Source organism: Camellia sinensis, unplaced genomic scaffold (assembly GCF_055761805.1).
Source record: "Camellia sinensis isolate YWXY unplaced genomic scaffold, ASM5576180v1 Unanchor1, whole genome shotgun sequence".
In the NCBI taxonomy this organism is placed as follows: Eukaryota; Viridiplantae; Streptophyta; class Magnoliopsida; order Ericales; family Theaceae; genus Camellia; species Camellia sinensis.
In genome coordinates, this window is record NW_028128987.1 from 46908716 (window position 1) to 46932395 (window position 23680).

At 41.3% G+C, this 23680-nt stretch overlaps 1 protein-coding gene across 1 annotated transcript; it reads right to left on the reverse strand.

Moving 5' to 3' along the window:
• Positions 1 to 1744: 1744 nt before the first annotated feature.
• Positions 1745 to 5364, reverse strand: LOC145814174 (uncharacterized). Its single transcript, XM_082910700.1, has 3 exons — positions 3158 to 5364; positions 2588 to 2675; positions 1745 to 2482 (listed from the first exon to the last, which is right to left on the reverse strand). The coding sequence occupies exons 1-3, from the start codon at positions 5362 to 5364 to the stop codon at positions 1745 to 1747; spliced, it is 3033 nt and encodes a 1010-aa protein (XP_082766826.1).
• Between the last annotated feature and the right edge of the window lie 18316 nt (positions 5365 to 23680).

Genomic DNA, 23680 nt, shown 5'->3' on the forward strand with positions numbered 1-23680 from the left:
TTGTTATTAATAGCAAGACCAAAACAGATTGTAAGACCAAAACAGACCCAAAACAACACAGATACATGGCAACAGATATTGCAAGACCAAAACAACACAGATATATTGGAAGACCACAACATCACAGATATATCTTGTCCGACCAAAACAGACCCAAAACAATACCAACACAGGTCCAGGACTGGAATAAAAAAAATGTGCAGGTTGTATAAATCTATTGTATGTGCTGTTTGTGCTTTCTACTAGTGACAACACAATCCATTAGTCCAGCACCAATCCAGCACAATCCATCATCAATAACTATCTATTAGTCTATCACAATGCAATCCATTAGTCCAACATCTTAAAGTTCAATTTCAGAAAAAAAAATTCTGTAATAAAGGAATTTTGCACCAAGAAAGTTTTCAGAGAACAGAGTATGTTTTAACTGTTAGGCACTCAAGGTCAGTAAAACTTTTTTATTGACAACTTTCTCTGCAATTTATTAGAGCAAAACTCAGTTTTCAGTAAGGCACTCAAGTTTTCTTTAACTGAAAGGCACTCAAGGTGTAGAACATTCATTAGAGTCTGTTCTTTTGCACCATAGAATTATATTAAAACAGAGGATTTCATTTTAATAGTAAAATTCAGCATCTTACCGACACTAGATTGGGGGGCTGCCTCCCTCGGTGCCTCTATATCGCCATCAAGTGGTTGTGAGTGTTGGGTCTCCACATTGTCATGTAAATCCCCATTCAGAACAACAATTGCCTCGTGCGAAGGTTGAGGAGATGACTGCACCAATCGTTTGGGTGGCATTGGTAAGCCCTAAAAAACATAATACAAAAGCATAAACAATAAATACATAAAAATGGATAAGTAAAGATATGTATATGGAAATTCATCAAGGCCACTGTTGAAAATATGACTTATCAATAATTATGGAAGAGCATTGATCTAGGGTTCAAGTCTCTGCGAAATCTGTATTATTCATTCTTTGAAACATGGAAAAACGATGCAACATGTAGTACCACATTTTTCCCTAACTGGTTGCTTTTGCAGGTTTCTATCTGTGATGGTGCCTTGTTAGGGAATTTGTTGTTGAGGGCCTACTGATGTGAGGTTACTTTTTTGGATTGGTTTCTATATTCCTAGTTTGAACACTGATGTTGATGTTATGGAGGTTGTATGTAGGATGTATATTTTCTAGTTTTATTTTATGACTTATTCACCCAAAAAAGTATATGGAAATATAAATATGGTATTAACAAAGCATCATTAACAAATATATAGCTATGAGACACGATAACAAAAAAGAATGGCCATACATATAGTACCTCATCGTCAACACTTTCAAAGGACTCAGCATCATCAGTGTCATCTTCATGATCTGACGGTATGTAGTCATCATCATCTACCTCAACCCTAATGTTCTTTCTCTTCTGATTAACACGATTGGGCTGAGTAGAACCCATCAAAGAAGCTGCTAAACGGTTCAATTGTAGAGCATCCATTTTCTTTTTATTCTTCTTGATTGTCTTATTTCTTTCCATTTCCTACTGTGTTCGCTTTTGTTTTGCTAGAAAACCTGGTTTGAGCCATTGTTTCTCCCCTTTGGCCATTTTGATAACTAAAAAGCACAAATTGATATAAAACATAAAAAATAAAGCAGAATATTTACTTGAAGAGACACAACAAAATATAGCATAACTATGTAATGCATTAAAACCATATGTCCATATAGAAACCTATAAAAAAACAAAAACTAAATATCATAGTCCATATCAAGTTCCATATCAGGATCCATATCATCATCAAGTATGCCAAGTTCTTCATCTTCTTCGTCATCTCTACCATCTCTCTTTGTTTTATTCGGAATAACCTCAGCTTCAATATCATCCCTATGAAATCGAATAATATCTTCAATTTTGATCGGGACAACTGAGTTAATGTTTTCATGTTGGAATGCATCATTAAATTCTGGTTGATCCGGTGGTTCTCCATTACCAACCTCTGGTACATCAAACACGCCCCTATGTTGGACCTGTTGCACGACTTGCCAAGGTTGCCCCCATTTGGTGTCATTTAGGTAGAACACTAGTTTAGCTTGACTAGGCAAGATAAAAGGGTCAGATTGATACCATCGGCTTGTGACATCGATGCTTGTGCAATATGTGTCAGCTCGTACTGTTCTACTTCTACCAGTGTTACCGGTGTTGTACCATTCACATTGAAAAAAAACAACTTTATTTTGACACATGTACTCAAATTCCCAAATATTGCACAAGTGACCATAGAATTCGTGCATCTCTCCCTTGTAGTCCCCTTTGGTAAGCACACCACTATTTTGACTCTTACGACAATTGTCTAATTCCTTCGTATGGAATCGTACACCATTGATTATACAACCCGAGTACTCTTTCACTAGCAAATTAGGACCATTCGCTAATGACCACAATTCTTCGGTTGCTTCTGGTGCTTCATCAACTCTCAATCTATTTATCTACATCCACATGCAATGTGCAACACTAGAATTATGTTAGTAATGTTTGTATTTTATACAAGCCTAATAGTGTTTGGGCAATTGTGAATACTAAAAATGACTTACATATTCTTTGAACCACTTCGGAAATTCCTTCTGTTGTATCTGAGTTATATCTTGTCCAGTGGAAATTTGTAACAAATTCTTGTGTTCCCTACTCAAATAGTTTTGGTTAATGAGTGAAATACTATTATTATTAATGACTAATAACATGCAAAATGTTAAAATATATATAATTATAAGAAACACGTACTGAAGATACTTCTCTATCTCAGGGCTATTGTATAATAAGAACCAATGAGCAATATCACGAAGTTCCTATGACATCTCAACATGCTTTCTGATTTGGCCAATAGAACGAGCAGTTTCGGTGAATATTGTCAAACCTTGACGCCGGACTCCATAATCTTCATTTCGTGCATCTCGATTATGCACGGTTTCAATCCCTTCAAGATACATTGAGCAAAAAGTAATGCACTTCTTGACAATGTAAGCCTCTGCAATAGAACCTTCTGGTCGAGCTCGGTTGTTGACGAACTTTTTTAAAGCTCCGAGAAGAGATAACCAATTAGGATATTGGTTAGGCACACAACATAATCTACACCTTTCATTTGAAACTACAATTTTAGAAATTACCTTTCAATCTGGTACATCCACCGATGTTGCACAGGTCCTCCGAGAATAGTCTCACGTGGCAAGTGAATGGCCAAATGAACCATCACATCGAAGAAGGCTGGAGGAAAGATCTTTTCAAACTTACATAGTATGAGTACTATGCGTTCCTCTAATTTCTCCATTTCACTTCGTTTGAGTGTCCTTGAGCATAGATCTTGGAAAAAGATCCCTAACTCAAAAAGTGCTGTGCTGATCTCTTTATCTACGTAACCACGCATCCCAATAGGAAGAATTCGTTGTATAAGTACATGGCAGTCGTGGCTTTTCAATCCTGTTAATCTACCATTTTTTGCATTCACTGATCTCGAAATGTTTGCCGCGTACCCATCTGGATACTTGACTGATTTTAAGAATTCAAAGAAACCCTCTCTCTCTTTAGGGGCTAGTGAGAAGCTGGCTCGAGGTTTGACATATGATCCATCGGGATTTTTTGTCAGCCACAATTCTTTCCTTATATTCATATCTTCTAAATCCATTCGTGCCTTATCTGTATCCTTGTTCTTCCCATCAATTCCCAACATAGTTCCAACAACATTTTCACTAAAGTTCTTCTCCACGTGCATGACATCAATGTTGTGTTGAAGCCTCTTTTTCTTCCAATACAGTAGCTCATACAAGATGCTTACCTTCGTCCAATTTGGGTTCTGACGAGGTCTTTTCCTATTGCTTGGATGTTTTCCATATGTGACACCCGTCACACTGGCCAATTGTTCTTCAATCTTTTCTATCGGTATCACCAAAGATCTCTTCCGTTTTTCATGCTTGCCATTATATGCTCTACTCTTTCGCCTTTCTGGGTGCTCATTAGGCAAGTAGCATCGATGGTTACTGTACGCAGTCTTATTTCTTAAAGATTCAAAATACGGCTCGTCATTGCAAGTGTAACAAGAGTAATGACCCTTTGTTCTCCATCCAGACATGTCACCAAATGCGGGCCAATCATGTATCGTCCACATCAAAGCTGCACGCATGCAGAAAGTCTCACCAGTTGAGGCATCATAGGTTAATGTACCATTTTTCCATAATTCATTCAATTCATCCACCAAAGGTCTCATGTAGACATCAATATCAATTCCTGGTTGTGATTCACCAGGAATAAGTAATGACAGCATGAAAAATGGGTCCTTCATAGCCAACCACGGTGGCAAGTTGTACGGAATGAGTACAACAGGCCACAAACTATATGAGTTATTCATATTTCCAAAAGGGTTGAACCCATCAGTAGCCAACCCTAGCCTCACATTCCGAGGCTCCAAGGTGAATTCAGGATGTTGTGAATCGAATTCCTTCCACTCATCACTATCTGCAGGATGCCTCAATACACCGTCATCTAGACGTTTTTCATTGAACCATTTCATATCCTCGGCTCTCTTTCTCGACATGTACAACCTTTTCAATCTCGGTGTTAACGGGAAGTATCGAAGGACCTTACGAGAGATCTTCTTACCTCTACCATGATTTGTCTTGTATCTAGAAGCATTACAATTTGGACATTTATCCAATGTTGCATTCGCCTTCCAAAATAGCACACAGTCGTTTACACAAGCATCAATGAGCTCGTATGACAAACCCAATTCACGTAGTATTTTTTTAGCTTCATAAGTTGACTTTGGAACCAAATTATCCTTTGGTAAAAGTTTTGTTAAAAACTCTAGCATCATGTCAACTGACTTATTACTCCAATGGTTTGTTACCTTCATATTAAGTATCTCGATGACAAACTGTAACAAAGTGTAATTTGTGCAACCTGGGTACACTTCACGTTTGGCATCATTCAACAATTTATCAAAAGTGTGAACCTCCTCCTTCTGGGTTGTATTAGTTGATTCCCCTCTTATTCGATCTTCTACTAAGGCATCAACACCTCCCAAAACCTCATTGCCCTTAACGGGTATATCATGATGATGAGCCTCATTTGATTCACGGGATTCCCCATGCACGTGCCAGATAGTGTAAGTTGAAATAATCCCATGTTGCAGCAAATGAATTTGAACAATTTGAAAATTATGACGAACAACATTCACACACTTTCGACAAGGGCACAAAATTTTACCATCTCGATTGATAACCGCCATTGCAAAATGAAGAAATGATATTACCCCATCATAATATGCCCGACTTATCCTTCCATCAACTGTGCTACCTAGTGCAATCCAACTCTTGTCCATGTCTGACTATGCCGCGTTAATCAAAGGTAGGTGAATAGGACAAATTTTAGATATAAATATATATATATATATATATTGTAATTTTAAAAAAAAAAAGTTGAAGTCCAATGATTATACTAAGTTATATAAATTTCAACCACATAATTCGCATGAGAAAATAGCCAAAGCAATTTAGCGTAAACAGAAGAAGTATTCAAAACCAAAACATAAACCACAACAAAATATCCATCAATAAGAAGACAAATAACATAATTCAAAGAAAATTTAACCAATAAAGCAGTGAGCTGAGAGTAAAAAGAAGATAACATGACACGGAAAGAAAACCCACAATATGCCACATTGAGTTTCTAAAGCAGTCAATTTAAGTACTCAAATATCCAAATGCAAAATGTTATGATTGAACTACACGTACTTGGAAAAATATATATATGCCCCGAATACCAGAATTGACACATCTATCAACTAAATTGGGATACTGAAAAAATAATGCATTGGGAAACAATAACTATTTTGGCTCACATTTTACTCGGTAAACAAAATGTGATAAAATTCTGCAAAAGAACTTAATAATGTACGTAAGGAGCTATGCATATAAGAAATGAACGATGCCAATAGAATTGATAGCCACATGCGATAATTCCAATGAATGGCCCGAGACTATAATTTAGTACTTATGGCCTGTTACTGCAGTTAGTACTCTGTTTGATTTTCTCTTTACTCAACTATATACGCAGTCCAGAGAAGTTAAAGCAAGATATGCTAATTTAAGGGTGTAATATTCCAATTTTCATTAAATCGATAGTTGTGAGAGAAAAAATAATTAATTAATAACTATTGAGTAAAAAACTATAGATCTAAATTTTTATATAAAACAACACCCAATTAATACACATTAATATCTAATGAAATGTTTCCAGAGTCAGTCAAATGAGTATGCCATACAGTGTTCCCATTAAGATATTACATAACTAACCAAATATATGCCACCAACATAAGATGTACGAATTTAAAAATAAATTAAAATAAAATGCTAGGCCAAGCTATTGTATTGAAATATAGATAACCCCCATTTGCATCCTTAATATAGTGGTTATAGTCACATAACATTGAATAAGACACCATACTGCCACATAGTCATAGTATAGAATCTGATGCTTCAAAAATCTGGGAAAAGGGAGCTGTGATGGGTAGATATGGTGTGTAGCCTTTAGTTAAGCCTTAGTAATCATGAATGCCAAAAGTGATTGTAAATTGAGTAGAATGGTGAATAAGGAACCATGAAACTAATCCCTAGTAAGTTTACATAGACTTCATCTCGTTGAATCCGAATTGTGTTGGGGACTAAGAAACAGATGACAGTGCAGCATAATACACTACAGATAGTTGATGCTTTTCCTGGATTCTAGGATTGTCAATTTAATCTATTCATATAAACTTTTCACATTGTAACATCAACAAAACAGTCAAAACAATCATCAAACAGTAGAAGCAGCTGTTTGTCAATAATGGTAATGAAAAAATGAAGAATAGTTCAAAAACTTTCAAAATATTAGTCTAGTGTATTAGTGTATTATAATAAAACCAGAATTTTTAATGGACTATACACACAAGATCCATATTCAGGACTACGTTAATGTAGTGGTTCAACAAACCAAACTTCAACCCAACTAATTAGGATGGTTACATGAGTACTTTACTTTCCCATTTAGCTCTTTGTAAAGCCATATTTCAGATAAAATAATGTCAGCCTTATCCTTTCTCCTTCTCTCCAATCATCTTCTTTTTTCATTTTCCTTTTTAAAAAAAAAAATCAATAACAGAATTTATAATAAGAACAAAATAAAAAAAATTTCCATTCCAGAATCGAAGCTGAATACAAATTCCACAAATGTAGATATCATGAAGCAAGAATTAAGATTGGATTTTGTAAAAGAAACAGAACTGTTCTTGTCATATCATAGAATGAGTTCTTGGGCATGTCACAACAGAAAAGGAAAAGTTGACTGCAATTTAAAAAAAATATTAAGTACTATATTACTGTTTTGAGCTATTTTCAAAAGGTGGGAAAAGATAAATATATGATAAACTGATAACAACTTACCAAGGCAGTTAGTTTCCTTCTTATTATGTCTTTATTTTAAACAAGTTGTTTAAACTGGTTGTTTAAACTGATGGCCAGTAATCCGGGATTATCGAAAGCCAACCTTCAAAATTCACACATAATCAGAGTATAGATATAGGGGGCTCACAAGTGCGGAAGTAATAATCTAAAATGCAAGTGGTCCATAAGAGCATTGCATAAGCCAAATGAAATGGCATACATCTTTACATATCTTTACAACTTGAATGCAGTTAAAATAAAGTACAAAAATACATATTACATCTTAATAAAAGGGCTTCACAAGCCGACATAAACAAATTGTACGAATTACAGGTCTAAGAACACAGTTTGCCAGATTGCCGACATCTTCCTTGCCGACATAACAATCATACAAAACACACGTCTTGATCAAAAGGCTTCTCAAGCCGACGTATGCAACATACAAGTAGTACAAATCGAGAAGCATAATTTTCAAGACTGCCGACGTAAATACAGGTTAAGCCGACATAATCAAAACCCAAAATAAGCTCCAGAATCACATCTAGGCGTCACCATCTTCTTGTTCATCACCTACATATATATAGAGAGGGTGAGCTTGGATATCAGTGAATGGTATAAATAACAAAGGGGTTTGCATGAATAATAGCCGAAGTCCTTTCAAAACAATACAAGACAAAACTTAATATATAACAAGGAATGGACCTCGTCCATCTAACAGATCTTCAAAGCTTCAAGGGATACTCACTAGCATCATGTATTACAAACAATAACATTCCGGCAAACGTATCCACGCGGTAAACCGTGGGTGGCAAAACAAAACAAAACAAGAGAGACTTCTCAAGCAAGGGTGCTACAAAAGTTTAGAGTCCTCTAGCACAAGGGACCTATGTTACAAAGGCCCATAGCCTTTTAACACGAGAGTGCTGCGAAAGTTTAGAGTCCTCCAGCACAAGGGACTTCCAAAACGAGATGTGCTGTGAAAGTTTAGAGTCCTCCAACACAAGGGACTTTTCAACAAGAGGTGTTGCGAAAGTTTAGAGTCTTCCAGCACAAGGGACTTTCCGAGAAGGTCATTCAAGCAAGTATAATACGAGATACAAAACTAAGGACAATCATTCATGCTTAACAAATACCTTTAAAAAACAAAGCAAAGCAAAACTCATCAAAACATTGATAACGTAGCTTTATTAAAAATACCACTCACCTAGTTCTTCAAACGTCGAGGTCAAGGCAAGTCCAAGTCCTACAAACGCATGGCAAAGTCTATTGAATGCACTACTCAAAACAAGTCTAGCTTACATGCAAATGACCTCGGCATTCTTCAAAAACTAAGTCAGTCAAATCGAAACACAGTTTCTTATCTTTGGAAAAACACGCTGGGCAACTACCAGGTCTAGGCCGAGGTTCCACACCTCCTTGCCGAGGTGTAGCCTCGATGGCCGCATTCAAAAGTGAAGTCGGGAAAATCTGGGTTTCCCTCTTGATATACATGAAGAACATGAGCATGAAGAACATGAAAGTCATGAACATGAGGAAGATGAATGCAAAGATCAAAACTTGCTATTTCGAAAGCTGAAATTTCATGCCATGAATTCAAAAACATGGACCTGGGTACCCACACTCAAGGATCAAGCGAGGCTTAGTGCAAACTTAGTGCAAACTTATCAAAACAAACACAAAAGCATTAGCCTTAGTGCAAACTTTCGGATCAAGCGAGGCTTTTCTTCAAAAACACATGAAAACCATTTTCTCTTTCTAAAACCAACTTTAAATCGATGAACGGCGTGTAGAACAGGTTCGATCGTACAATGCAGCTAGATAATCAATAAGAACAACAAGAATAGGTTAAGATTTTAACCTCAAATCTCAAATCTAACGGCTCAAGCTCCAGCGATCAAGCTTGGAAGTTCTCTCTCTCTAGCTCAAACTTCCCTTCTTCTTTCTAGAGTTTCTCTCTCTAAAAGGCAAGATTGATACCAAAAGATATGCTCCTCACGACATTCACTGACTTAATCCCTCTGCCGGGACACGTGGCATCGGCTGATTGGCCCTATCCAAAAAGGTGACTGACATGACAAGACAAGACCAAGACAAAGTGTACTCAACAAGCTAGGCGGGAAGAACACACCGGCAAGTAACAACATCGGCTAACAACAAGACTCCGGCAATCAAGGGGCAAGGACATCGGCTTGGAAGGACAACACTTGACTAAACTGTGCCACACCTTGGCCTAGATGTGCCACACCTCGGTCTAGGTCGTACCATTCCAGGAACAAAATCACTAATGCAAGGATCAAGGATCTAGAACGCCTAGATATTAACATCTCGGCCCAGATGATGCACATCTCGGCCTAGGCGACATGCACCTCGGCCTAGATGGTGACATCTCGGCCACTATGCCAGGGTGAAGATGGAGGTCAACCAACGGGGTTCCAAGATAGTTCTAAGTGACAAAGGTCTCGAAGGTGTCTAGGCTTAAGATGACCTCGGCAACGCACCAGACGAGAACAAAGCATGCAAGCAATCATTCAAGCAAAACAAGACAAAATTTGCAAATGTACATATTACAACAAGATCATCCATGAATGTATGCAAGTATGACTAAGTCAAAATGAGGGTTGTTACATCCTACCCCCCTTAAAGAAGTTTGGTCCCCAAACTTGAGTTACCTTGTTCCCAAAAACAATTCTGGATGTCAGACTTTCATTTCCTCTTCCATTTCCCATGTAGTATCCTCTCCGTAATGCTCCTTCCATTCAACTTTCACCATTGGTATCGACTTGCTTCTCAACGGCTTCACTTGCCTATCGACAATCCATATCGGCTTCTCTTCGTAGCCTAAATCTTCATTAATTACAATTCTGAAATAGTCGATCACATGAAGTGGATCTCGGATATACTTCCTCAACATTGAAACATGAAATACATTATGGACTTGGCTCAATCCTGGAGGCAAAGCAAGTTTGTAGGCAGCGAGGTCAACCTTCTCAAGAATTTCAAAAGGCCCGATGTAACGGGGTGCTAACTTACCCTTCTTCCCAAATCTTGTAACTCCTTTCACCGGCGAAATATTTAGGAACATGTGGTCCCCGACTTCAAATTCTAACTCTCTTCTTCTTTGGTCGGCATAACTCTTCTGTCGACTCTGTGCGGTTTTGATTCTTTGCTAAACGAGCTTAATCTTCTCGATTGTTACTTGAATTAGCTCGGGTCCAAGCAGAGCTTTGTCTCCTACCTCGGTCCAACATATCGGCGACCTGCACTTTCTTCTATACAGTGCCTCATACGGCGCCATGCCAATGCTAGCTTGATAGCTGTTGTTGTAGGTAAATTCCACCAAAGGCAAATGTACTCCCCAACTTCCTTGGAGGTCCAATACACATAGTCTAAGCATATCTTCAAGTGTCTGAATCGTCCTCTCTGTTTTCCCATCAATTTGGGGATGAAAAGCTGTGCTAAACCTCAACTCGGCTCCGAAAGCTCTTTGTAGGCTCTGCCAAAATCTAGAAACCAATTTCGAATCTCGGTCTGACACAATTGACATCGGCACTCCATGAAGTCTAACAATCTCATTCACATACAACAAAGCAAGTTTATCAGCGTTGAAGGTGGTCTTAACAGGCAAGAAGTGTGCTGACTTAGTTAGTCTATCCACAATATCCCAAATCGAATCCATACCCTTTTGTGTCTTCAGCAAACCAACCACAAAGTCCATGGAGATGTGCTCCCATTTCCACTCAAGAATCGGTAAAGGTTGAAGAAGTCCTGCTGGCCTTTGATGTTCTGCTTTCACTTGTTGACAATACAGGCACTGCGACACGAACTCGGCTATCTCTCCTTTCATGTTCGGCCACCAAAACATCTGCTTCACATCCTGATACATCTTGGTGTTCCCGGGGTGAATAGCAAACTTGGAACCATGAGCTTCCTACAAAATTTTTCTTTTCAAATCTGGGATGTCGGCCACACACAATCTTCCCTCAAACTTGAGCACTTGATTTTCTATGGTGTACCCTGATCTCGGCTTTATGATGATCTCATCGGCTACTTTCTTCAAGAATTCATCCTCTATCTGTCTTGTCTTTACTTCCTCAACAATAGTCTGCTCCACTAAGGTTGCAGTTAGACATGCCAAATTTCCAACCATCTTTCTGCTCAAAGCGTCAGCCACGGTGTTAGCTTTACCTGGATGATATTGGATCTGCATATCGTAATCTTTCAACAACTCAAGCCATCTTCTCTGCCTCATATTCAATTCCTTCTGAGTGAACAAGTACTTCAAGCTTTTATGATCTGTGAAAACCTGACAAGAAGCCCCATACAAATAGTGGTGCCAAATCTTCAAAGCAAATACCACAGCTGCTAATTCTAAATCATGGGTGGGATAGTTCTTTTCATGTGGCTTCAACTGACGAGAGGCATATGCTATAACCTTACCTTTTTACATTAATACACAACCCAGACCCTTGTGCAAAGCATCACTGTAGACATGAAACTCTTCATTGTCTGATGGTAGTACAAGAATTGGTGCTGTGACTAATCTCGTCTTCAACTCCTGGAAAGTTGTTTCTCTATCCTTAGTCCATTCATAAGCCACTTCCTTCTTAGTCAGTTGTGTCAATGGAATTGCAATCCTTGAGAAATCCTTTACGAAGTTTCTGTAATAACCAACCAATCCTAGAAAACTACGAACCTCGGACACATTAGTCGGCCTCGACCAATTCACAACAGTTTCAATTTTACTAGGATCGACTGAAATAACCTATTCATCAATCACAGGGCCCAAAAATGAAACAGTGGAAAGCCAAAACTCACACTTGTTAAATTTAGCATACAATTTCTGATCTCTCAAAGTCTGTAAGGTAAGTCTCAAATGCTCCTCGTGTTCGGCTTTACTCTTAGAGTAGATCAATATGTCATCGATGAAGACAACTACGAACTCATCTAGATATGGCTTAAAGACTCTATTCATCAAATCCATAAAGGCTGCAGGGGCATTGGTCACTCCAAAAGGCATCACTAAAAACTCGTAGTGGCCATACCTCATCCGAAAACCGGTCTTCTCGACATTCTCGACTTTGACTTTAAGCTGATGGTAGCCCGATCTAAGGTCAATTTTGGAAAAGACTCATGCTCCTTGCAACTGATCGAACAAATCGTCTATCCTCGGCAAGGGGTACTTATTCTTAATAGTTACCTTATTCAGTTCCCGGTAATCAATACAAAGACGAAGCGTACCATCCTTCTTCTTAACAAGCAAGACGAGTGCTCCCCAGGGTGAAGTGCTCGGCCTAATAAAACCCTTATCTAGCAACTCTTGTAGTTGAAGTTTCAATTCCTTAAGTTCGGCGGGGGCCATCCTATAGGGTGTTTTAGAGATGGGCTGGGTTCCCGATATGATGTCAACAGTAAACTCTACTTCTCTATCGACTAAGTGACCAGGCAAATCATTTGGGAAGACGTCGGGGAATTCATTAACCACTGGGATGTCGGCTAACTCAACACTTCCATTCAAATTACTTAATATGCTACACAGATAACCTTGACACCCTTTTTGGATCAATCTATAGGCTTTTATGGATGAAATTAAGTAAGGTGGGGATACTACCCCTTTTCCCTGAAACTTGACCTCGGCCAGGTTTGGGGCCTTTAACGTGACGCTCTTAGAAACACAATTTATGGACGCGTGATTTGCCACTAACCAATCCATCCCCAATATAACATCAAAATGAGTTATGTCCAATGGCATTAAATCAGCTAACAGTTCAACATTCCCAATCACAACAACACATGCTCAATAGATGGATGCAACATTCATAGACCTCCCAGATGGAGTAGATACAGATAATACATAATCAAGGGGTTCTAGTTTCCTATTAATCTTCTCGGCAAACTTAGCAGAAATGAATGAATGCGTAGAACCTGAATCAATCAATACATATGCATTTTGAGAGAAAATTGGAAGTATACCTGACACCACTGTCTCAGTAATTTGAGTGTCCCCTGGTACCAGTGCAAAAACTCTGCCTTGTCTCATCGGTCCTTTCCTAGCGTTACCTTTTTGCACGGAGCCCGAAGTATTCTCATCTTTCTTACTTTCTCCAGCCTTCGTTTTTGGACAGTCCCTCACAAAATGACCTACTTCACCACATTCGTAACAAGCCCCAGATGCCCGACAACATACCCCGAAATGTGGCTTCCCACAACTGGAACATATCGGCTTAGCACCAATCTCTTGTCTTGGGTTGCTTGAACTGCCGACGTTCGCTTTCTTCTTGGTACCAAACTGTGCTCGGCGATTGTCATAACTCTGCCTCTTCCTCTAGCTCTCTCCCGAGCCCTGGTATCTGTTCAAATTAGCTTCGGCCAGAATAGCTTTGTCCAGCACTCCGGCATAAGTTGGCATGTTGAGCATGTTAACTCGGTCTTGTATCGGTCCACGGAGTCCACTTTCGAACTTCCTAGCCTTCATATATTCATCATTGACCATGTGGGGCGCGTACCTTGCCAACTCGGTAAAGGCACGGTCATATTCAGCTACTGTTCTACTGCCTTGCGTCAAAGTCTGAAACTCGGTAGCCTTGCGATTCTGAACACTTAAAGGAAAATGCTTGGTGTAGAACAATTCTAAAAATCGGGTCCAGGTCAAATCCGAATTGCTTTCTCGAACCATCATCCACCATCTGCGGGCGTCGTCATCTAGTGTAAAAGCTGCTAATGTCACCTTCTGGGTGTCAGTGCTGGGAAAGATCTCGCACAGCTTTTCCATTTCCAAAACCCAAGCTTCGGCCTTCATCGGTTCAATACCCCCTTGGAATCTTGGTGGCTTCATTTTCTTGAACTCCCTGATCAGAGCTATCGTGTCGTCCCCATATAAAGCTGGCTGTGGGGGCACTGGTGGTACTGGAGGAGGTGGAGGTAGAACTGCATTTCGGCCGTTTGTCTGCTCGACCTGAGTCGATGTACCACTAGCATACTGCTACCTGGTCTGCCTTAACTCGCGGGCCAAACCTTCAACTAGCCTTTCCAGTCTGTCTATTCTGTCCTCTAACAGATCTCGGCCAACTGGAGGTCTACCTCTCCTCATGACGCTATGAGTATACAAAAGGTGGCTTTAAAACAAAGTGAGCAAATAATCACGTATGCAAGTAACAGTTAAGCATGCCGAGATAATGTACACCTTGTTCACATAGCAAGCAATATGATGCAATTCTAACTTCCTTCTAAGGGGAAATCCTATGCTCTTTAGGACTCAAAGTGTGTGAACAACGTATGCTAAGGAACTTGTGCTCTGATACCATTCTGTCACGACCCCAAACCGCCCCTAGTAGTTTGGTGCCGTGATGGCCAGTAATCCGGGATTACCGAAGGCCAACCTTCAAAATTCACACACAATCAGAGTATAGATATAGGGGGCTCACAAGTGCGGAAGTAATAATCTAAAATACAGCAATTATCTTGGCAACCAGTTATATTTCATTTTCGCCCTCCGACACCCGTTTTTCGCACTTCCGAGCCAATGTTGAACACCTTGGGGCCACTTTCTTCAACCCCAAACCACATATTTGTGTTGTACACACATGGGAGGACCCTAAAAGTTAATGGCCGGCCAGAAACTCCAATTTAACCTTTTGAACCCCTCCTAAAAATGGCTTGTTCTCTCTCCTGTTTTAGAGTTTCCAAATTCGAACCACAGGGTTGTGATGAGGGGACCTGGGAGGCCACCTTTTTGTGGTGGCCGGCCACTAAAGCAAGTTGACCTTTTTGACCCCTAACCGACCGGCTAGGGGAGGTGGCCGGCCGGCCACCTGCAAGCCCAAAAGGTGGCCGGCCATGTTCCTTTCAATATGCACTTTACAGCTGTATAGCTGTTTCCCCCAGAAAATATCTCAATCCGGGGGATATTTTGTGGGGGAAAGCCTTGGTCCTTTTCCCCCACCCTTTCCTTCCATGCTCCTCCTCCTTTTGGTCCTTATAACCAGCTGCCAACCTTTGTTTTAGAGGTTAGAAAAAATTACTTCAAGCATAGGCATGCAAATCTCCCTCTATCTCTCTCATTTTCTCAAAAACTCCTAAGTTCTACCCCATTCCTTCATCACCACCAAGCACCACCACCACCACTCCATTTCTAGCAACAAGGAGGGCTTCTCAGAGGCTAAAGGTGCTGCAACTTGGTCCAAGAAGCAACCAAAGATTGGTCTACAAGGGTGAGTTGCCATTTCCCCCTTTTTGAGCTTATTTTTGCACCATTTCTTAGCCATTTATGCTTATTGATTTGAGCTCCGACCAAAACTGAAAAGGTCATTTTTTTGAGGTCATTTTCTTGTTTCATTAAGGGCTCAACCCTGTTTGAGGCCCCCATATTGCACTTGCTTCAATACCCTCTTGTATGTCAATTTTCTTGCATGATTTATTAGCCTAGTGTGCTTCCATTTTTGGGCATTTTACAGAACTAAAAATAAGCCATTTTTGGGCATTTTTGGGTATTTTCTCGTTTGGTGAATGCTTTGCATACCTCATGTTATAGCCTCTTTTGAGCCTCATTTTTGCATTGCATTTCTAGCATGTTTTTACACTGTTTTGGGGTTTTTACAGTTCTGTAAATATGCTTATTTTTGGTCCCTCTTCAATGTTGTAGAAGGGAATTTTTCAGTTTGGGCTGTGCATATACCACTTGCCTCTTTGGCCACCTTTTGGCCCTTTTTCTTGCATAAGAGCTTAGCCATATCTATGTTTGTTTTTAGGGTTTTTACAGTTCTGTAAAGTGGCTTATTTTGGGCCCCTCTTCAATGTTGTTGAAGGGCCCTACCCTGTTTGGGATCAACAGCTGTGAGTTGCTTCATAATCTCATGTTTAGGGCCATTTTTGCATGCCATTGTTGCCCTATCTTTGCTTGCTGTTTGGCCATGATTTGTACTAGAAAAATACTGATTTTGAGGCTGCCTTTCTTCTGTCTTTTCATTCCATGTACCAATTATGCTTGCTTTGTATAGCTGTAAGCCATTTCTATGCGCCTAATTTGCATTTCGGGAGAGATTCCATGCATCGGGTGTGTTTTCGCCTCATTTCGGGGCTGTTTTCCCCCACATTTCAGTGCTGAAATTCCATTAGCATGTTTTCATATCATTTTAGCCATATTGCATTGCATATGTCATTGCCTCGGTTTGCGTGCCCGTGTGCACGTATTTCGAGGCACTTCATTTTCATCCACCGGCCTCTTATGTGAGTGTAGCTGAGGCTCTCTCATGTTAGTATAAGTCCGTGTTGCATTCTATATGCCATTTCCATGCCATTGCATTGCATATGCCATTGCCTCGGTTTGTGTGCCCGTGTGTACGCATTTCGAGGCACTTCATTTTCATCCACCGCCCTCTTATGTGAGTGTAGCTGAGGCTCTCTCATGTTAGTATAAGTCCATGTTGCATTTTATATGTCATTTCCATGCCATTGCATTGCATATGCCATTGCCTCGGTTTGCGTGCCCGTGTGCACGCATTTCGAGGCACTTCATTTTCATTCACCGGCCTCTTATGTGAGTGTGGCTGAGGCTCTCTCATGTTAGTGTAAGTCCATGTTGCATTCTAGATGCCATTTTAGCCATATTGCATGGCATTTGCCATTGCCTCGATTTGTGTGCCCGTGTGCACGCATTTCGAGGCACTTCATTTTCATTCATCGGCCTCTTATGTAAGTGTGGCTGAGGCTCTCTCATGTTAGTATAAGCCCATATCACATTTTCATGTCATTTGCATTGCGTATGTCATTTTCTCGATTTGCGTGCCCGTGTGCACGCATTTCGAGGCATCTCATTTTTACAGCATAGTGCATGCTAGGCTGTATCTTAGTTGCATTCATGCATATCATGCATATTGCATCGTGTTCGGGATAGGAGTTAGCCGGGCACGGGAAGCGAGGTGCGTTTCGTACTCCGAGTGACGGAACGCGTCTCAATTCCCCAGTCACCGACACTCCGAATTACCCATGATGGAGTTAGGTTTTATTATGCTTATACATGCATTCATTCTATATTGAATTGTGCAATTCGGCTCCTCGGCCATCATGCATCGATATGCGTGATTGGTGGCACGAGGATCGAGGCATGCATATATTTGTGAAATACATTGCTATGCCCCTTTCCTGCTCTCTGTTGCAGCAAATGAAGAATCAGCAACTTTTGGGAGTTTGGCGCGCATTTCAAGAAAAGGTGTAAACAGAGGCTAATTGGGGCATCCTAGTGGATTTCCGCGCAAGGCAGCCCAGACATGCATCATTCATCAGAAGCAAGGCAGTCCCTGGCTTACACGCCAGTTTTACAGCTTTCTTAGTTAATTTGTAAATTAATTAGGAATTTTGTATATTATTTGGACTGTAATATTTGGACTGTAATATTCTTTTATTCGGGACTGTATATTTATTCGGACCCTCTGCGCGAGGGCACAACTGTAATAAGTGTGCGTGTGTGTGTTGTATGTCTTCCAACCCCACGTCTTTCTCCCTTTTATTTATCCGCTTTTGATGGTTAGATTAGGGCATGTTTCAATTAGCATACAGTATGATAGCATGTTTGCATTCATTCATCTGTTTTGCATGCACCGGGGTCGGCGCATCATACTAACTGCATTGTATTTCAATTTCCAAAGTTGAATACGTGTTAGCTATAGCATTCCATATGCCATGTTTAGAATAGCCGAGCCTGCTATAGTTGCATTTTTGCATGTGTTGCATTAGGCATTTCTGTATACTTAGGATCATGCATGATTTCTAATGCAGTTTCTGTCTTGGCTTGGAGTACTCGGTAAGTTTTATGCTTTAGCATCCTTACATGCGTGTGAGTGAATGCCATGAATAGCATACTTACCATGAGGCTAATTGCTTATGTGATATAACTGCCTGAATGCCTGTGGGTGAAGGTTGGGTTACTTAGATTGGAACAAATCATTGACTGTGAGTTTTAAGCCCACTAGATAGTGGCAAAAACATCTTTTCCTAAGCCCACCTGCGGGTGGCAAAATCTGCATTTTAAGCCTACTTGCGAGTAGCAAACCATCTTTCAAATAAACGAACATGAAATGTTTTGTTCCAACTCAGGCGATCCAGTCTATACTTATATGCTGTGTGCATCACATAGTAACCTAGGCTAAATAACCGGAATAAGAACACACAATGTTTTCAAAAATAGATATCATGGTTAGTAGAGGCCGATCTTTGATCGGGCGAGCGGGGGTGCTCACGAAGTGACGTTCCCCAATCGTACCCAAGTTCCCGAGCCGAGGCAACTTTGGTGATGACGGACACGTGGCCTTTGGCACCGAGTCAGGGTTTCCTAAATTTCCCATTAAAAAACATTTAGGTGGCCACTCTGTATCTGGCAAAGCAGTCCATGTTTGGCACTTCTTTCAAAAATCTGTTTTCTCAAAACGATTTGCCAGATTTGGACTCTTTGGTTCAGACTTAAAACCGTGACAAATTTGGAGAGTCCTGAGCTGTAGTGACCCCAAAATGAACGGAACGGGAGCTCGTTCCTCCCGGGGCGTTCGGGGACGTCTACAGTTTCTGGCGACTCCGCTGGGGATTTAGAGAACTTGACTTGAACTCATGATATCTGTTTTTTACTACACTTGTGTGTTTCTTTGCATTGCATTTGCATTGGTGCGCCTAGGACACCGTGTTTGCCATCTGCTATTCCTGAACGGTTTGCCGGAGGCTTGTCTTGTCAAGGCATGACCATAAGGCTGACCGGTTGTGGGCTCTGCCAGTATGGGAACACAAACCCCGGTTTTACCGGGGCACCCTCTTTGACCATTCGACCTAGTACATATTCGGATCCATAGTGACCATTCCAAACTAGGACAGGTTGCTTACCCGTTTATAGGCTGTTTGAAACCGCTGCGTGCGTAGTGAAACCCTAGCTCCTGACAAAATAGGACAGGGAAACCCTACCCCTTCATAGGGGTGTTTTGGCTCTCACTTATCTGTTATGTGCTTTAGAGTGCGTCTCTACAGGAATGCATGTATCAGTGTATGAGTTTGGGCATCAGGCCTGCGGGCGCCAGTTCAGTATTTTGGGTATTAGGCTTGCGGGCACCAGTTCAGTATTTTCTGAAATCAGTTATATCTGCGGGTATCAGGTTCAGTTTTGGGGACAGTAATTTTGGGAACAGTGATCAGTGGTCGAATGCAGTTATTCAGTTATATTCATGTCTATATTAGTGGGATTGGGCTGAGATGCTGCATGTTTTCTCTTTCAAGGTTCAAAGACTCGGTTCAGAGCAACCAGTGTTCCCCTTTGCTGAGGCAAGACAGTAAAAGGCTCACCGGTTCTTCAGATTCATTAGTCACCAACCCGGTCCATCTGATCCGTCAGTCACCAGTCACATCACCTCTGTTCAGTTCAGCAAAACTCGTGATGGCGCAAAATTTGAAAGAAATTGTGGTTATGGCAGCCACATTGGACCAAGGAATCACATTGCAAGGTTATACCGATGGTGAAGTGCCACACCCACCCATGTCACCTGCCGCACATCCGATCTGGGAACCCCAGTTATTTCAAACCCGTGAGCCCACCACATTCGAGTTGATGGGAATGATTGGTGACCTTCAAAGATCCGTGGCGAATCTAGCCTGCGGAATGTCGGTTCCGCCGCCAAATGCACCGTATGCCGGAAATTTCATACCGCAGGAGCCCCCGCTATTGGGACGAATTGTAATCGAACTTAGCCAACCTGAAGCCATCCCAAGTTCCGGTAATGGCATGTCAACAACAACGGGGCTCCGCTCTGATGTAGCAACTCAAACCTTCTACCAAGCCGAGGCGAGTGGTAAGAACAAGATGAAGGTGGACACCGATCCCTACGAACAACTCCTGTGGGCTGTTGAGGCTTTGAAAGCCGGAGGATTGAATAAACAGCAGGTGTTCGCTGTTGCTGTAAAAACTGTAGATGACATCTTCCCCACTCAGGCCGAGAGTGGTTTAAGCCAGAGGGAAAATCAAGATGGGGACCGTCATGCAAGAACAGTTCCTTCCAATCCTAACCCTGCACCTAGAAGAGATCAGAGAGCCAAGGCAACACCTACCGACCCTTTTTCGAGTGCGTCCAGCGAAAGTCAGCAAGCCTCGAATCATCCGCCCCGAGGTCGCAGAGTCTTCCATGCCCTTTACATGCCTTTGTCTAAGGCCCTTCAAATCCTCGTCAAAAAGGGGCATCTCAAACCCCTCGAGCCTCGACCTCTCCCGAGTCCTCTTCCAGCTAAGCATGATGGTACCCAGTACTGTGCATACCATCAGCAAACCGGTCACAGCACCGACAATTGCTTCCGTCTCTGCCACGAAGTGCAAGATTTGATTGATAATGAAGTTATCCTCCCTCCAAGCTCGTCAAAGTCTGTCACCACCAGGTTGGTAGATTTCGAGGATAATGCGAGTATGTGATCAGGGGTTAGAACACCTGCGGGCGGCGCGCGGTTTACCTCGGATGTGGCGTATAGCACGCACTATTTTGAGCATTTGCGAATGCTAGTTTTGTAGTTTCTGACTTGGGTGTTGAGTCAGTTCTGTAGTTTTGTTTTGAGTCTGCCTTTTTGTTTTTAGTCAGTCTCTTTTTTTGTTTTGGGTCTATCTCGTTGTATTGAGTCAGTCCTGTTGTATAGGAGTCGGGTGATTCCGGGGGGTGTTACCTCGGCATCACCATTTTGTTTTGTGTCTGCCTTTTTCATTTTGTTTTGAGTCTGTTTCTGCCAAGGAGCCAGTAATACCAAAAGATTTGAATGAAACAGCAGTAATTTTTGCACTTCTGTGTTCGCTTCTGCCGTGTGCTAATTGTGACGGAATCTAAATGAAATGGCAGCGCATTCCACCTGCTCTCTCTTGTGCCTTGAAATTATTGCATTAACCTAAGTTTTTCAAAACTTTTTTGAACACTGCGGTGAAAACAAAGAGGAAGGAATTCCTCGGGATTTGCAAAACTTTGATCATTTGAGAGAAAGAGAGGCGTGCTAAGCCCTTAATGAATGAAATCATGCTTGTGAGTACTGAGAAGGACCCTGGTTTGATCCAGACTGGTTTCACACTATCTTCAGCGCAAGCGATTTGTCGCTTTCTTAAAAAAAATTTCAAAAAAATGTTTTGCGCGGTCCTGCGAAGACCTGTGCGGAATCACTCTTGAGATTGTGCAGCCTAGGATCGCTCTCAGCCTCGAGACTCAACCCCTTCGCTTCCAAACCTTGAAACTTGAACTCAGAAGGTCCAACGGTCAACTATGATGTGAGGCCTGTGCGGCCAAATTTGAAGCAGCCCTCGAACAAGAGGCCAGGAAAGTCAGGTCAAGAAGATCAGATCTCATCAGAAGAAGCTTACAAAGAAAAACAGCAGCCGTTCTCCTGGATTCAGATGACTTCGGGATCTCAAAACCATTTGACATGGACAAAGCTACACTTTTACCCTCTGAGAGGCTCGCTGGGCCGAAAACCCGGAAGGGCGACCCAGGCAAAAGTTAGAGCAAGAGAAAAATACAGAAAAAAAGAGAACAAAAGAGAAAGATGCAAAGAAAAGAACAAAAAAAGAAAATCAAAAAAAAAAAGGGGAAAAGAAATGAAAAAAATTGAAAAGAAAAGAAGAACAAAGCTCGCAAGGTCGAAAACCCGCAACGGGCGCCTTGGCAAAAGTTAGAGCCTAAAAAGGAGAGGTTAATACCCGAGTGTACCTTAACCTCGAACTACGTGAGGCTTGATTCTCATCTTTGGGATACGTAGGCAACTTCATTCTGAAGTCCAGCTGTAAAACAATTCGATTGTGTCCATGTAATGGTTTTGATCATCTTTGCCTTCTCTGTATCCGAGAGACGGATTGTGTTCGTCACTCTGAGGACTGCCTACAATGCGCTGTGGTGCTATCCAAACAAGGGGCAACTTTCCGTTGCCATTCAATGCACCGCGGTGTCATTCAAACAAGGGGCAACTTTCCGTTGCCATTCAATGCGCTGCGGTGCTATCCAGACAAGGGGCAACTTTCCGTTGCCATTCAATGCGCCGCGGTGCTGTTCAAACAAGGGGCAACTTTCCGTTGCCATGCAGTTCCCCTCAAGCAAGGGGCAATTTTCCTTCGAATCCGAGGTTGTGCATCTCGAGAGTAGGTTCCGTGCTCGTTGAGCAGTGGTCGTTTGCAAAAATAGTTTTTGAGAATTTTTACTAAGGTCGACTAATATTCTCGAAAAGTATTCCATTTTTAAAACTGGACCATTTCTTGGACCCAAAAGAGGGAAAATTTTCAGTGCTCACAACATAACTTGCATGATTTCAAATCAGAAAATTGAACAAGCATGTTAATCTAACTCTCATTTTGGTCAAAATTTTTAGGAGAAAACTAAAACAAAAATGGTCAAAATGATGAACTAGGGGCACAGTTGAGTCAGGCTTCCTGTCTTTCCCATTGTCAACATACTTGCCAAGAAGGGCACTCTACTTACCAGAATAGGGCACAACCGAATTTAACAACAAAGGGTTGAAAGCTCTCTCATCCTCCAAGCAGCGAGGTATCAAGCCGAGTGCAAAGCACGAATTGGAATGGATCGAGATGCCCCATTCCCTCATCCGGCGCATCGACAGATGTCACCGAAGGAAATAGCCGCGAGCTGATTATGTTGGGTGTGAGCCCGCAACTTCCTGTTCATCCATCAACCACCCAGGGGAGGGATAAAAAAAAATGAGAGATTAAAGAATAGAGAGATGTGCGCTGAGAGAAAAATTGAGGAAAAGAGCTTTTTCAGCAAAAACAGAGCTTGAGGGCCGAGTGATGTGAGAATCACAACTGAGAAAGGGTGGGAAACAATACCCGAAGAAACTGGCTCCTAGCGTACTGAGAGGTCTCTCGTCTTTGTAACACGTCTGTGTGTCGTGTCTTTTGTTTTTGTTTGTCTCGATTCTGGCTTTGAGTCGTTCCGAGTGTGTCTCGATGCGTTTAGGTTGTTTACCTTTTCTTTTCCATTGTTCAATCTTTTTCGCTGTGTTCAGTCGTAGGCTCAATGCCCAGTTAAGAACGCATTTCTTAATTTCAAAAAAAATTGTCTTGCGCTCATAGTGCCGTGTTGTTCTCCACATTGTGAAAAACAAGATTTTGTTCTTTCAAAAATCAAGGGGTTCAACCTGAGTCATGTGGGAACAGTAAAGCTAGAACCCATTTGAAGCTATATGGGTTCAAGACTACAAAGCAAAAGCAAAAGA

Coding starts and splice junctions, on each gene's coding strand:
- LOC145814174 (XM_082910700.1), bottom strand. CDS start 5,364: ATGGACAAGAGTTGGATTGCACTAGGTAGCACAGTTGATGGAAGGATA. Junction 2,676..3,157: donor TGGATGTACCAGATTGAAAG/GTAATTTCTAAA, acceptor CTATTTGAGTAG/GGAACACAAGAATTTGTTAC. Junction 2,483..2,587: donor CGAAGTGGTTCAAAGAATAT/GTAAGTCATTTT, acceptor ATGTGGATGTAG/ATAAATAGATTGAGAGTTGA.